General features: G+C 41.7%; 1 protein-coding gene across 2 annotated transcripts in view; it reads left to right on the top strand.

Annotated features, from left to right (window-relative positions):
- The first annotated feature begins 3,093 nt into the window (after positions 1-3,093).
- Positions 3,094-17,164, top strand: part of LOC308112228 (uncharacterized protein) — a 32,729-nt gene continuing 18,658 nt past the window's right edge. The window contains exons 1-2 of one of the 2 annotated variants that reach the window (XM_080467574.1): positions 3,094-3,194; positions 4,876-5,365. In XM_080467574.1, coding sequence (XP_080323700.1) covers positions 5,274-5,365 — 92 coding nt within the window. In that variant the 5' untranslated portion in view covers positions 3,094-3,194; positions 4,876-5,273. Of the gene's footprint in view, positions 3,195-4,875; positions 5,366-17,164 lie in introns of those variants that run through there. The other variant, XM_080467575.1, reaches the window with a different exon arrangement.

The raw sequence follows: 17,164 nt of genomic DNA, 5'->3' as shown, positions 1-17,164 counted from the left end.
CACACACACACACACACACACACACACACACACACACACACACACACACACACACACACACACACTAACTCGAGGCCTCTCCGAGAAACGTTTATGAATACTCCATCATTCTGACACCGTGTTCTAATTTAAGGTCTCGTCTGCATTGGAAAGCAGTGATGCAACCCTTTTATTTTACTGAAACTTGTGGTCTCTTCTTTAGTCCGCAAGCAGCTGCTGTTTGTTTCTGTGGCCATATTTTACTAAAGCAAAGGCCAAACTTTGAAAGACCACGTTCCTGTTCATCCTTTTAAAAAAAAAGAAAGGAAAAAAAAAAAGAATAAAAATGTGAGAAACAATTTGAAAGATGTGATTTTTGTGAATTTATCGAGGTGCCAATGCGATTATTGAGCATAAAAGCTCACATGCATGCATTGAGGCCCGAGGGAAAGATATCTCATGGTTGTTGTGGAGGCGCATAGCTGAGCAGTGACCTCACCTGGAAGCCTGACGAGGAGACACCAGGATTCACAGAGCATGTGTGGATCTCTCTCCCTCTCTCTCTCTCTCTCTCTCTCTCTCTCTCTCTCTCTCTCTCTCTCTCTCTCTCTCTCTCTCTCTCTCTCTCTCTCTCTCTCGCTCTCTGTTCCCTGTGTTTTCTCGCTTTTCCTCACTTCAACAAGCACCTTTTGTTCCCAAACTTTGTGGCCTACCTCTAATGCTTCCTTCCATGAACATGCCAGTCTGGCACCTAATATGACCTACATTGTCTTTTTAAGAGCGCACCGTGGTGCTCCCGGCCTCCAGCTGCTGATGTATTTGCGAGTTGTTCAGACGTCACATAAATGTCTACTACACATTACTTCCATATCAGTCGTGGCTCCTGCAACTTCCACTTATGTTCACTCATCAGTGCACCTCCCACTACCTCCTCATTATCTACATGAAAGGGGAGGTGGGAATAAAAAATAAATAAAAAGAAATTCCACACTGTGCGATCTGCCAGAGTGAAGAAGACCCAAGCGACGGAAAAAAACCTAGACGTGTAGTCAATTGACGTCACATTTCTTAAAAAAAAAAAAAATCATTCTTCACTATGCAGCCAACATTTGCTCATGAGCTACAGCAGCTGTGACATAACTGACGACGTTAACCTATTTATATATGACATATAAGCAAAGAAAGCCATGTTTTAGTATGGATATTTTCAGGAAAAAATACATTCAGGTGTTTATGCCGCTTTAAAATCCATGCTACTCAATGCACTTACTGAAGTTTTGTTGTAACTATTCCCACAAACTATAAGAGCTACTGGCTTATAACTCCAGCTAGCTATTCAAAAAATAATAAAAAAAGATTCTTTTTCCAATGACGTTCATGACAAAATCAGACTCCGCATTGCAAGATATGACTTGTGCAAAGTACATCTTGTGCAAATTGTACATAAAAGGTCTTAACACATTCCAGCAACTCATACTGTGAAACAGTAAATTCCTCACACAATGGAATCACATCATAGCAAAAGGCTGTATTTATAACAACTTCAGCAGAAAATTACAACCGTTGCAACAGTCCGCACGCACGCACGACTGACAGCATGCGCTTGCATAACTACGCAGCCAGGAATTGGGCTTGTTAAAGTGTGCAGAGAGAGGTAATGGAAAACATATAATTTGGGGAAAATGGGACAACCCCCCCCCCCCAAACATCTGACCCCTAAACTCCTAATGCATCTTTGACCTTTTAACATCACCCATCACTTCTGAAGAGACATAAACCTGCCATGCAAGCCCTACCCTGCAGGGGAAAGTTGGACACGTCCATGTCAACCAAGAAGTTTATTTAGTGGTGGGAGTTTGCTTCTTTTTTTTTTTTGTCAGTTCAGAGGGATTTCACACTTTGTGCTTTACGTAATGCCACACATAAGGGGACTTAAGAGTGACTGGGCCATGTTCACAAGTTGGTTCTGAACTCTGGCGAAGTTTAGTGGACTCCTGCAGGATGCTGCCTGAGACCGAGCCACTCAACGCTCCGTCACCCACACTCAGGCTGTTACTTCAGACCAAGTCAGGAAGGCAGGAAACCTAAGAAAAAGCTTGACACAATTGACAAAGTTTGGGTAAATGAAGCTAAATTCCCCATTAGCACACACACACACACACACACACACACACACACACACACACACACACACACACACACACACACACACACACACACACACACACACACACACACACACACACACACACACACACACACAAACTATCCGAATCCCCACTGGAAGTACAATCACTCCCACATTTATCCCCCATCTCTAACAACAGCTGCCACCGCACCCCACCAGAGGAAATGCCAAAGTCCTCTGAAGTGAAGCAAAACAGCATTTCAGTTCGCGTCCCCGGCGAAGGGCTGTGAGAGGCTGGAGAGCCTCTAATAGCAGGAAGTTGTCAGAATAATAGCGGGACGACGATGTCATGTCCCTTGTCATTGTGGCTTATAAACCCAAAGCCACATTCTGAATAAGTTGCATTTGCTCACTGAGCAATAGTAGGGGATGATGAGAAGAGTGCTAGAAAGAAACAAACAGCGATATAAGGTTGATAGAGTGTCCCGTCAGATTTGTGTTACTGTTACTAGCAAGGTACTTAAATTGTGGCCTATCATCCTCTAATCTAAACAGAACGTTGAATTATTGAGAAGCTGACGCTTGCATCTGCCGTGGATATATAGACTCGTTATTTATTTCTCTGACTCGGGCACTGTTTAAAAAGCTGAGAGTGAAACGATGGACTCAAGGAGGAGAAATGTAAAGAGGAAAACAAGAACTCTTTTGTATAAGGATGTTGTTATTCTTCCTGAGTGCTTGAACTAGTGAATTATGTTCAAGTTTCTAAAAAAAAAAAAAAATGCTCTAGACTTTGTAAACTGTCATCAGACCACAATTAAGGGCTTTAAGTGTCAGGTTCAATCCAGCATACAGGCCTGGCACAGCAAGAATGAAAAAGTGTGACTTTGACCTTCTTGCAAGTATCCTGGATTATCTAAGAATGGCTGCTAAGTAAATTAGAGAGCTCAGGAGCGCTCCCATAATCCACGATCTTAAAGCCTTGTGCCACTGAACCACAGGGAAACACCAGTACATGAGCGTGGACATGTGTGCCTTTGTGTGTTCACACTCCTGCAGCGAGTGTTGTCTGGAGTTCATTGCCTGGGTGAGTGTGTGTGTGTGTGTGTGTGTGTCAGTCTGTGCATTAGTGTTTGAGTGTGTGACTGTTGGGCTACAGTGTAACAGACTCACACCCATTCTCACCATTCATTTTTTTTTTTTACTTGCGGCCTGTGTCAGGCTCAGTTCCCATGAAATTGGCCCTTCTTTGGTTTGTTCAGAGATTTCAGAGCCTGCACGGTACAAACTGGTCTCTGTGCAGTTGTGCCAAATGTCAGTGGGGGCCGATTCAAAGACAAAAAGAGACTGACAGATCTAAAGGTGCCGCAGACAGTCTACAGTGCTGCAGACTATGGCTGACAAATTAAATGCTTCTTTTGCTTCGCTTAAGCTTTGCTTAATATAATAATAGTTCACAAAGAAACAATTAACGCTCTATCGTTCAACGGATCACATACGGTACCTTGTACATGTTTTCTTTTAAATCAGCAATGATAATTGAAGAGAATACTATAATATAAGACGCACTATTATTGGTATAAATGTTTTGGTCACCTTTGGCTCCTTTGTTTAAGCAAAGCATCTCCAGTTCTCGGTTAATAATTGGTTTTGATTTTGACATATTGTGCTTGAATGAAAGCACTGCATAGAAAAGTATTGCAACAAATATTTAAAAAAAAAAATTGTTTTATTGAGAGTAATTGTTTATAAACATGCATGAAAACATCTAGTAATTAGGTCAGACAAAATACAACTTTTACATAAACCATTTTGTATATGAGGTAGTAGTATTACCCCGGGTACAAATCCAGGTGGCAACACCATGGGAATCCCAGGTAAAACCTGTCTGTGTCTATGGTGCAAGTTGCAATTTTATCTTATATCTAAAGCCTTGAATAACAGAAACATGATTTCAAAACACCTTAAAGTTTTCAATTTAAACAGATTTCAGTGGGAGCTCTATTCAGGGTTAACCCATTGAATCCTCTTGTGAGACAGCTGTCGCCCGAGGCCAGGGGTGTCAAACATGAGGCCAAAATCATTTGGACGAGGCTCTAATCCGGTGCTCCAAACCAACAAGCAAATTTGTAAAAAAAAAAAAAAAAAATCCAAGAAAATATTGATTTTTGTTTGAATACATTCTTAAGGGTAGCAGATATAAATCGCAACGCCAAGACCTGAGCTGAAATATCAGTGACGCTGCCATGAAAAATAGCGAATAGCAAAAATTGTAATGATCAAATGACTCTGTCAGGGTTAGTTCTAGTTTTGTTTTTGATATATCACTTTATTTTTGCACCAGATGGTATGACTAAACTTGGCTTTATGTTGAGATTGTAGTAATTTCTGGTAAGTAATTATGAAAATCTATACATTTTCGTCATATATACTCTATGCCACAATAAAGCAAAAACTTTAAAGTTTAACTTCAAAGGTTATTATGGCTCTAAGATGAAATTGGGCTGTATATGACCCCTGAAGTAAAATGTAGGTGACATCCTCGCTCTACTCAGTTTCTTATACAGCTTTATCATTGTTTTCAACTCAATGAGTGTTTGTATTCAGGTTGATTTATTATTGTACAAGATTGCTCTATGACAAGGTTAGTGATCAAACGACTCAAAGAGAAGGCGTTTTGCATGATCTCCGAGTGTTTGCCCTGTGAACTCTTCGATTCAAAGTGGCCCGGCTCAGTGAAGTCATTCTGCTTTCCACTCTCTCAACAGGAGGTGGGGCTTTTTTAGTGCAAACTACTTCTTGTAGCCAGCTGCACAAAGCCCAGTGAGCAGCCACGGTCTCCCTCCTCACGCTGTGAGCGCGCAGCGCCTGCACCGATCCGCTCCGCGTTGGAACTAAGAAAAAAACAACAACAACAACAACAACAACAAAAAACAACACTTTGCATGAACCTGCAAAACTCGGCTGCACTTTTCTTGGCAGATTTTCTTGTTTTTTTTGCCGCGGCTGTGTTTTTTTTTTTTTTGTTTAGTTTTTTTTGTCTCCCTTCAGCGGAACACATCGAGCCCCGAAAATCCATCGGGACCTGTGAGTAGAGAAGCAGCGTCTTGGGGGGTGGGGGGGACGACAAAAAAAACAAAACAACCTAAACAAACTTTTTGCCATCATGAGCAAGCGGACGGTCAACCTTGATACCTACAGCCTGTCGCTGCTCACGGCCAAGGAGGACATCCTCAACCCCCGCTCCTCCACCAACTGGTAACTCCACTTTCTCTGCCTGCCATAATGCCTTGATCTGATCCAAAGCGATGACTTTTATCATCTAGAAGAGGTGACTTTAGTGGTTCTCCATCTTGTTTTACCAATTGGAAACGCCGTTTTTTTACGCACAGCCAGAGACGCGGTTGCGTAAGAGCAGGATTGATTCCAGTGGGTCTTGATAGGGATGGTATATATATATATATGATACTTGGAAAAGTATGGCAATGACAAATGTGTGCAGTTAGTTTTATTCTCACGCACTTGTTTTGTCTTCATAAGAAGCACGCCAGGCAGAGTGCATGCCCAGTGGACCACCGGCCAGGTGACCCACAGTCCTTCACCTGGGCAATGAGCATTATGACTGACTGTATAGGGTTTGTACTGATGTGCTGATAGGTGGAGCTTTTCAATACAAAAAAAATAAAAAATAAAAAACGGCTATTCAGTTTGACATCTACACCATCCACCAACAACGGCTGAGATTTGCCTTAAAAGATGCAATTATTCAATAATCAAACTGTAAAGTAAACTGTAGGCAAATGCAGAGAAAACGTTTTGTATATAACCATTTTGTTTGTAATTTTAAGTTTACTACAAGGAAAAGTTGAAAGGTGGTGTCTCACAGCAACAAGACTCAAACCAGTATGTTTCAACTTTCTGGTCAGAAAGGCCTTCATGTGTTGAGTTTGCATGTTGTTCCTGTCTCTACAAAGTTTTCTTTGGGTACATTTTCTCCCCTCCCAGTCCAAAGGCAGGATGTTTCATTGTAAATAGACGTGAGTGTTTGTCCATCTCTCCCACCTGTCCAGGCTTTTCTCCCTGTTTCAGCTGGGGTTGGTTCCAGCCTCTCCTGACACAGCATAAAGAAGGGATCACCAATAGATAGACACTGAATAAGGAATTCAAATGATTATTTCTAAGTCTGCACTGGTATAAGGAAGGTTGTGTCTTTCTGTAGCTGAAATGGCACATGTGTCTGGTCCTTTATCATTGAATTGGTTAAGTTGTTGCGTTGAAGAGTTGTCCATCTTTTTAAAACAGTGTCCGTATAGCTGTGTAATACTCTTTTTTAATGTCTTCCTGTGTGTGTGCATGTACAAGTTACTAGGAAGTTTTTATTGTGCTAAATTTGTTTGGAGAGAAATAATCTTTTCATGATCTTTCTTTCCACTTAACCCACTGACTTAGATTGAGTTTAACAATCGGAACATTCAAACATGTGGAAGTAGAACTCATTCAGCTCGTCTCTGTTTCCTTTTGTAAAGTTTCCATGCTGCCTTTATTCTTACATTCCTCCTGACGTCAATTTGAAAATTAAGAATGTAATTCAGGAGAGGAGTTGCTGGTAGAATTGAGTTTAATCTGCAAAATCTGTAAATGATTAAAAAAAAAAAAAAAAAAAAAGACTTTGCACAGATCCAGCAATGCCTTGTTTGAGAAGATTTTCCGGGAAGCTTGAGTCAACATTAGATCCGTAGTGTTTCCTCCAACCAGCTTCTTGTCAAACAATAACACAAACATGTACAGATGCATATGTTCAGGATACACACGTGCTTACTTGTGCTACCAAAAGAGTATAACGGACTAAAAGAAATGAGCATTTACTCAGCGCACTTCAGAGGACTGAATAACTTTGTAGGGAGGTGGGAGGTGGCTACGATGATGTCATGATTACCACTATTACACTGAGACAGAAATCTGTGTGTGTGTGTGTGTGTGTGTGTGTGTGTGTGTGTGTGTGTGTGTGCGCACGCGCACGTGCCTGCTGGAGACTTTAGCAGTGAGTGGAGGGTGTTGAGAAGTTTGCATGATGAGGGGTAGGAAGGTTATTTTGTTGAATGATTCCACCCCCACTGTGTGGCCTTGAGGTCCCTGTGTGTATTATCTAATGACCTTATGTCCTGAATGGGAAACAGACCCTTTGTGGGTGAGACTCTGAAGAGAAAAAGGAGCAATTTCAATGCATCCTTCATTCAGACCTTGCTGCTCAAAACACAGCCTTGGAGGTCTCTGCTCAGCCCCCCCCCCCCCCCCCAAAAACCACTGAGGACTACAAAGTGCGAAGCTACATGGCTGGAACTCCGCGCCGTTTGCATGTGTTTTTTGTTTGCTTGTGTTTTTTAGGAGAAAGCTAAACCATTAAATACAATTGCATTGCGTGATACTCTGAACGACTAATCCCCAATAATCTTTACGAGAAGAAAACACGATTTGGGCTGTTAGTCCTCGGTTGTCTTTTAGTATGAATTTTAAAGTTGCACATTTGAGGAGGTGTAACTATCACAAAGGAAACCTTTGCTTGTAGAAGAAGTGCAGCGCCAGCCTCGCAAGGCAGGCACCGGAAAGAAAAGGTTTTTGTGTGTGTGGGTTTTTGGAAAAATGTTTACGGCATTGTTGTAGCCATGTGTGGCATTATCAGATAGGAGTTGAATTCTTCAGAATGGGTGTGGGCTATATCTAGACGTCTTAAGGCCCCAGTGAAGTCAAGCAACAACTCCTTCATACACCTCTTTCTCGCAGGCCGCACTTTGTTAGTGTGTGGTATGCTCGTGGTTAAGTGTTCTCTTGTGGAGATCAGCGCAGTCACGCAGTGACACATACAGTAAATATCGGATTTCACTGTAGTAACAGAGTGATTCAGCGTATACACAAGAGTATTCACCCACCAGTCATTTGAGTTTTCATTCATTCTTAACTAAATTCTGAGTTCTCACATCAGATGTTTAATTGAGATCTTATTAATTAAGCATTTACAGTAATGTAGCAGAGACTGATTTCTGAAATTTGATTTCAAAGGGCTTCGTGTTTACTTATGTCAAACATTCACTTGTGATCTTTCTCTCACTGCCAAGCAATATGTCACTGAATGGAAATGTTTTTCCGAAGCTGAGATATTAAGTTTCAGTCTCAGTGTTGCTTTGAAATGGGAATTTCCTCTGAGAAACTCAAAAAAAAACCTTCAAAACGGCTGGTCGTAAAACCATAATTTATACAATCAGTCGTTGATCCAAATCCATCAATCTTGTGGATTATTTCAAAGAACAACTGTTTCCTAGGATCTCACAGTATGTGGTAACTTGTATTATTAATCATGTCCGTATTCATTTAAGAAGCAACACATTTCACTTCTAATATCTTGTGAAGGTTCTCAGGCCGCGATGATGAATGGAGGAGTCTTTATTTCATCCCGGGCCTGGGGGTGTTTATGTTGCTCCTGCTTGCCAGAAGTTCCTCAGGCTCTTGCATGATTAACTGAATCCTAAAGAGTCCTCAGGTCTAAAGTTACACGCTCGACGGAATACACCTGTGGGTGTGTCGGGGCGGTGAGAGCAAGGTAAAATACTGTGCTGCCACTGTTCATTTGCACGCTTCAGTGCGCTGACATTGTTCCTACAGTAGGTGCGTATCGCTTCCTCTTTGAAGGGGAGATAATATGTGCAAATGGAAGTCGGTTGTCTTCTTTATGAATAGACAACAATTGTGTCACGATTATCAAGAAGCTACTCAGTGGTTGAACTTCCTCGCACAAATTCTGCTTTGCGCTCAGTTCCTTGATTCTCTACAATGACCCATCCATCAAAAGACACCCCCGGGGGCATAATAATGCTGGTGTTAATCCCCATCTACCTTGCCTAAAGGTTGTCATAGCGTCTCTGTTTGAACGAATCCCCTTTACGATGGAATGTCACAAAAGGAAACCAAGCAGTCCGGTGGGTTTCCTCCGGTTGTTCAGGACAGAGCTTCAAAGGCTGCACAGAGTGTTGCTATCAGGTTGGATGATAATAACAGGACATGTTGCATTGATCCTTCATATAAATAGCAGCATACTGTAAATGGGGAAATGGGAAGTCAAAGGGTGGACTGCTGCCCAATGCGCCCCCCTCTCCTAAAGCTTGCAGTAGCTGACTGCGTGATGTTGATTATCACTTATCGCCAAAGAAATGGTGTCACAGTCTATTAAGTAGGGTCTGATCACCAAGTGGTGCAATGATCCTATCAGAATGCAGCTGCTGCATTTTTGACGGCCTAAACACAAACTCATGAACATTTGCACACACATCAGAAGTGGCAAAAAAAAATGGATTGTAGTAGAAACTATTTTTCTTTTTAAATAGAAAAAAGTCCCCTTGCTATGCAGAGTATATTGTTTTCGCAGTATTGTCGGCTTGCCGGGCTTCTTGTGAGAGCAAGTCTGTGTGTGGCGTGTTGGAAGATGATAGTTATAATGGCTGTTATATGTACTCCATCTCTGTTTAGATAAACTTAGAGGATGATTCGTGCATTTATCACTAAACAACTGCTTACTACACTCTTAAATATTGTTTGGCTTCATCTGGGGTCTAAGATGAAGGTGGAGGGTAATGGTAGGTTACAGGCACGCTGAGACGTAATTGTAGAAGGTTATACAGTGTGTGTTAGTGTGCGAGTGTGTGTTTGTGCGTTTGCACTCCTTAGGACACAAACTGTCGGGTGTAAAGACCACAAAACTGACATCGCTCCGGTGTGACATGTGACTACCCCCACACAAGATGCGAAAGGTTGGCAATTAATGTTTCATGACTTCGTGGCACTGCTGTGCTGTTGTTCTTCTTGGTGTCTGCTTCTACTTACAAAAAAAAAAAAAAAGAAAAGATTATCCAGCAGGTGTAATGCAATTTATTTCTGCTGGATTATAGTGTCAGCAGTAATTGAAAAGCGCTTTGTCAGTTTCCCTCATATCTGACCTTTCTGTCAAATGGCCCTTTTGTTCATTCCAGTGTATTACATCAGTTCATCTCGATGCAGACGCCCTTTTCACATTGTTCCCACTGGAGGTCTGTCCCTCATATTGCCACAGCAGTGGGCACAACAAATACAATGTTGTTTCCCTCCGCCGCTCAAGACGAAGGACGGAATGCTCAACTGGAAAATGTTTTGTCATTGTGCAACTTGATAATATTTTTAAAATCAAAAAGCTGTGAAAAATAGTAGATAAAGCAAGGGAATAGTTCGACATTTACACTCCAGAGAAAAACAACTGTATTTTTGTATATTTAAAAATTGTCAACTGTTTTTTTTTTTTTTTTTTCTTCTTCCATGCGTTTGTGTCCTAATTCCAGCTGGGTCACTTTTTAGGGCATGTCTGAACCAAGAGACATGCCAGAAACAGATTATTTCACCGAAGATCATGTTTGTTTGAGCTGTGGGGTTTGTTAATGATACGTATCTGTCCAAACCAAACCAGTAGCACTCAGGTACATTGAAACTCAAGTTCCCACGCTCTGAAACAGACCATTATGTGATCCCAGCTGCATCTCGTATCAAATACTTGCGTGTTTATACTTGCTATTTTGAGTGTGTCTACGTATCTATTGTTTAAATCTCTTGTATTCAGTCGGTCTTGTATATCAGTGGAATGTCCTGTGGGGCATCTTTACTAGTGGGATTGCAGGTGTTACATATTCGTCTAATACAAATGAATGATATTTCGTGCGATTTTTCACAGTGTATGACAAATATTTGGTAATAGTAATGAGAATTTAATAAACAAACTGGGTATAAGTGAATTATAAGGTCAAAGGTCATTGTTGGCACTTTCTTTTTAAGAGTATGGAATCTCAGTCTTGCACCATGGTCCATGGTGTACTTGATTTTATTGGGTTTTATTTTTTGGTTGGTTTTTCACATGTGTCATGTCTTTTCACAATTACAATATGATCCTCCGTATCCTCCGTCTATATATTTAAATGTCATTGAGTATAAAACAAGAACCCCATGTTGCTCCCATGTGAAGTGTTTTGAGAGCAATAATTTAAAGTAAACATCCAAGTACAATGCCTTTGGAACAATCTTTTGCTTTTGCTTGAAGTTTGTCTGCGTCCCTCTCTCTATTTGAATTACAGTTTCAAAACGAGCTCAGCGCATGCCAAAACATTTTGTCATCTTCTTTGTCATGGTGGCTTATTTTTGTGTGTGTTCCCTACGCAACACAATCAGTCTGACAGTCGCACAGTGTGCGGTAGACAATAACTTATTTGTCGTCATACTGCTTGGAATTACATGCGAGATTAACAGACGCAAACGCTGACACATTTTTTTTTTTAACATGTTTTATACTCTGACACATTCAAATACACAAAAGATGGCAGAATTGAATAAAGGCACACCCTCTTTGTGGTTCCCACAGCTTTCCAGACACTGTGGGGTGTCTGTCGTAAGCTGTGTGTTGCTCTCACTTCACCATAGTGACTCTCACTGGTTAAACCCACAACATTCAGAGGGGTAACTGTTCCTCTCCCCCTGACTGGGGAGGGGGGGGGGCTCCCTTTCTCACGTCATGTTTGTTGACTTGCTGTTGGTGGGACGGGGGATACTGGCCCTCGTAGATGGTCGGGGAAGGCTGTGTTGTCCTGACGACCCTGGTGGGAAAAGTGGGTTGTTTGCCGAGAGTGAGTGAATGAATGGAGGGAGACGAGTGGAGAAGGACCGAGAGGGCCGGGAAGGGGCTAATAATGAAAGGGCAAGGACACTCGGGGAGAAATATAGAAGAATAACGAGATGAGAAAGGACAACAGAGGAGAGGAGAGAGAGAGAGAGAGAGAGAGAGAGAGAGAGAGAGAGAAAGATTATCTACCTCCTGGAGTGAAGAGAAGCTCTGTGGTCCCGGACAAGAGGTTTTCGAGAACCAGAATAAGCAAATGGTAGAGCGTTGGGCAGCGATAGAGTGGAGAAAAGGAGAAGATGAGAGGATAAGTGAAAGGGATGAAGATAAATGCGAGAAAGATCAAAGCTTCAAGAGAGGCTACACAGAAGATGGGCCAAATGAGGTCTAAGTGGACATGTGATACTTCACAGTTTGTTTTCTTTAACTGGGGGAAATGGCTGAAGATAAGATGCCATCATGCAGTCCCATAATAACTGTAAATAACTGTAATAAAGCGAAGGAAGGCTACTCTATGGGTGTGTGTGTGTGTGTGTGTGTGTGTGTGTGTGTGTGTGTGTGTAAGTGCAGAGGAAATGCCAGAAGGATCCCAGTGGATTACAATTTTGCAAGATTTATCAGCACCCTCTCTCCTCTCTTTCCTCTCTTCTCTCCTCTCTTTCCTCTCTCCTCTCCATTTATCCATTCTGGTGACAGGTGCAGGAAAATACATTTCCCCCTATCTTTCCCCCCATAGCTTCCTCTACCTATCTCCCCAGTCATAACAACTTACCACACAGAGAATCACAATGCCCCCCCCCCCCGGCCCGTATTACTTTCATTACAACTCTTACCCCCATTAACCACATACTCTACTGCCCCCTTGGAAACCTCCAGAGTTTCTCATTGTGTGCCATTGTTAAACGTTGCCCTCACAGCCTGCCCATTGCTCTACCTGTCTACATCCCCTGGTGGTTTTCATCGTTTTCCCCAGTGTGAAGCCGATCCAAGTGGCCTTACTCCATCATTCTTTGGCACACACTCTTATGACAATGAATTTTATGTGCCAATCCTTTACAAAACAATAAAAAAACAAATTTCAACACCATTTAAGCTGTTTCATCTTTTGCATTGGGATGTTGCGTTAAATGGTAACCTTATTAATATAACCGCCGCTAAACTCCAGTTTACAAGAGGAGCATAAAATGAATGACTCCTGAAGTTACTGTCTGCTATTGACAGCAAGAAGATGTCTGGCTCTTAGTAACAGGAACATGACCCTGTATCCACAGCAGCAATGACGGCTCATCTTATTAAGACATAGCTGCAGCCCTCATCATGTTTCAAATGTATCTAAGCTTTCTAGTCGTAGCGTCTTCCGAGTTACTTTATATCTCTTATCTTTTTCAAGGACAAATTAAGATCAGACTGCGTGACTGTACCTCCATTTAACTACTGTACACAGACAACAACAGAATGTCCACATCATTTGGATTTGTTTGGCTGAGCGGGACAATTTAAAAGTCACAGGGGAGTTATTTTCCCATCAAGGACCCTATGATTTCTGTTTGAAAATGCAGAAAGAATCACAGAAGGGAGGCGTAAAAGACAATATTTACTTGAATTTACTGAATTTGGACATACTGTTTTGAAATTATTTGAAGACTCCGCCGTCGGTAAATCTGGCCAAATGAGTACAAGCATGTTGCCTCAAACATTTTTTCAAAACTTCATGTTCAGATGCACTCTAAATGTTTAGCCTCTGATAAGCCAATCACATTATAATGATAATTAAAAAAAAACCAACAACTAAGAACGGTGTGGCTGAATGGACAATGATGTAATGGTTCATGATTCCAATCTGCACTTGGATCTTTCGGTGAAGAGTTTATATATTTTATGGTTTCCTCCCACCTATAAAAAAAAACAAGTATTTGAAGTAAATTGTTGAGTCTAACACTCTTCCTTTGACGTGAGTGTGAGTGTAGCATGTGTGTCTCTCTGTGTCCACGTTAACCTGTCTTCGTCCAGCGCTCCACGACCCTGGTGTCGACTGTGAATGTGTCAGCATTTTAAACACCAAAGCCTATGTGGTATGTCGGAATAGCTTAACAAATATCTCAAACCAATAATTCAGAATATGAACAATATTGCATTTGTAAGTGATGAATTACATTTCATTTGCAGTAACTACTAATTAAGTAACTACTCATTTCCTGTCACAACACTGGCTGTTATGGTTTTTCTATCCTGGATCTAAAAATATGCGCATCGTTAAATCTTTCTCTATTGTTGGCATCATATTACTTTGAGAGGTATGAATAATACTGTTAAGTAATTAGAATGAGTGCCGCTCTGCTTGCACGCTGACCAGCTAATGATGCCTGTGGATTAACTTGTAGGCCGTAACACGAGACGGAGTGTTGCCCACGCACGGCCTCGCAGGTCATCACCTGATAACTGTGGGACTTCCTACCGTCCATCTGTGGCGCTCCCCGACTTTCATATTAATGAAGTACCTTGTCTGTGTTCTTTGTAAGTTAGTTGTTGCATGACATTTTGACCCGATCTGCCTCACAACAGCACACTTTCTTGTCCGTTTTCTTCTTCCTCATCCATCCCCCCCTTTTCTTTTCCATCCGCCTCAGCACAGGGAGGGCTGTTTTCTCTCACCGGTCCTTGGCAGTGATTTAATTACTTATTTGTTTTGTTTGTCATATTCTAAACTGGGGCTGCGTGTTTTTGCTGAGAACAGAGAATTTCCTCCCTCCCCCTCCTCCTCCTCGCAGAATTCCATCCAGTCTCTCCCTCGCTCTCTCACTCCCTCACCCCTCTGACTGATACTGTGCGCGATCTGTTGTTTAACATTTCACCGAGAGGTTTCCGACGTGTAGTATAGAGCTTCGCTTTCAGTTCATTCTCTCATTTCGGTACTGCTTGGTCTCTCATTTCTCTCATCTCTCTCCCTGACAAATAGCTTCAGAGTTTTGTAATAATCTCCAGCGACTCAAGATTTGTCCTCCACCCAGTCAAATATTACAGAATCAGTTAGTGTTAGTCACAGGGTGGTTCTGAGGGTGTACTTTTATGAGTCAAACAATCATCTCATTTACACTTTGAACAAGAAAAGATGTTGGTTTGAACATTACGGCGGCCGAGGATAGTGCACGAAGTATAGGAGAGCTGTAGTTGCTACTTTGAAGTGACTAACACCAGCAGGTCTGTGAGTATCTTGTAGTCAAACTGACTCATTTTTAGAGGTATTTGAAGCACGCAGCATGGGAAGCTGTGAAGTCACTGAAGCCATGCACATTTATTTGGCATTCAAATGTATTTAGAAATGTATTTTCTCAATAAGGGGAGGTTTTTGCAGACAATACTCTTTCCAAGTGAGGTAATAGTGGTAGTAAATAGTATTCCCCACTCCTCCCATATCTGCATTTCTGTTCCTCCGATGGTACAGGGGGCAAACTCAATTTTTTTAGTGAAACATTTTTAAACACACTTTTAAGTGTTTCGAAGTTCTATTACTTTTTCCTTCATTTCTCAAACGCAAAAACAACTTCTGTGTGTCTTCTAGGAACATTCAATCGTAATAGATCAGCCATGTTCACATAAGAGGCAGCTCTGAGCAGCTTCTTATTGCCAAATATACTATGTATACAGAATTGCCAAAACTACTGACCTTCTTTAAGTAAGTGTGTGTACAGATACTTGGATAAAATAAAAGTAGCAATTCCAAGTCAGGATTTGGAAATGTACGAAAGCACAGAATTGAAATGTACTGAAGCTTTATTGATGATCAGTCCCTTTCTTTAAGACATTTTGAACCTTTTTTCCAGGACTAGTGGCGATTGTGGTTGGAGGAGGTAATATGCACACACAGAACTATTGTTAGTGGAGCACGATGTTTCCATGGGCCTGGCAGCTGAATCGTTAGTAATGGGTAAAGACCATGACCCAACATGAATCATCGTTTTGAATCAGAAAACACAGGATTTTCGAAATGAAACATACAGATAATAAAAGGTTAAATCCTAACGACTTGTTGTTGAAACAGAAACAGGAAGTCTTGGCATTCAGCCATTGTTGATGTAACTTGATCACGCTTCAATTTATTATCAGGAACTGATGGCGTCAGCTGCCTTGATCCTTTTCCTGCAACTTTGAATCATCGCAGAGATGAAAAGAAGTGAAAAGCTGATTTTAAGCAAGGCAAAGAAAGTACAGACATGTGTGCAAATGTAGGGAGTGAAATTAATATCAAAGTAAAGTACAGACACTTAAGAAAATCTATTTAATTACAGTACCTTTGTTACTTGCCCCTCTGTTGGGGTTTTATGTAACTTGATATTTTGAGATATATCGAGATTTGTGTGTTAAGCACCGTCTTCACACCAGACTAAAACACTTCCCTCACTGTTCTTGGCTTGTGGGCAGCTCCAGACGTGTAACAGCACACCGTCATTAGTGTGTCGCGAGTCATAAATTCAAATGTAAACTATATTTTTATGAGCAGGAATCATTCACCCTAATATATTTTCAAAAGCCCTCTCAGAGTGTTAGGTGCCTCCTTTCATGCCCGGCAGCCCTCCCTCTCAGATCCTGCTTGCCTGGTTTGCGGCGATTACAAAGAGGATGGCCCGTTTCTCCGTTTGGCATCTGACGGACTCCTCTGTGGCACATCAGGAGCTTCCTGTTTTTTTTCCCATTTTCTTCTGTGTTGGCTTTACAACATTCCTCTTTTCTCTCCTGCCTCTGTGTCGTCCTTTGTTACACTTCCTGTCTTCACCAATCTGTTTGGCTTGCTCTCTCTGCCACCTTTCGTCAGAGCTGCTCTGTTGTGGCATATTGTAAAGAGTGCGGTCATGTTTGACAGCGATGTGTCATCACTTAATGAAGGAGCAGCAAAGCTGTCCTGGGTCATCACAGTTCAAGCGGTAGAGATCTTCATGTCCCAGGTTGTTGTTTGCCATCACGATTATGTTGTTAACTGGTACATTGTAAAAGCTAATGAAGCTTTTTGTTGCTGAAAGACATGTATTCTTTCCAAAAGCAACGTCTGCCACTTCTTTACAATCCTAATTTCCCCCACTCAGTTTCGCATGCCACATAAAGCAGCATTATTTACTGTGGCGCTTCACCTCAAAACACAATCAAACCAGACAGTTTCTCCCACTTATTCTATTCTTCTTCTGCTCTATTGCTCTGATTCTCTCATTCCTTCACATCCTCTTTATTGCTCAGATTTCCCCAACCCTTTCCCCAAAAAAATCCTCCCATGTGTCGCTGCAGCCCAGACGGATGGAGGAATGCGCGCACCGCCGGGGTCGCTCCGTGGACATTATATGAGTAACATGTCGGACAGGAGGGGTGAGGTGGAACAGCTTTTTTTT

The sequence above is a fragment of the Lipophrys pholis genome, assembly GCF_963383615.2.
Source record: "Lipophrys pholis genome assembly, chromosome: 7".
In the NCBI taxonomy this organism is placed as follows: domain Eukaryota; kingdom Metazoa; phylum Chordata; class Actinopteri; order Blenniiformes; family Blenniidae; genus Lipophrys; species Lipophrys pholis.
This window is presented reverse-complemented; position numbering and strand designations above follow the sequence as displayed.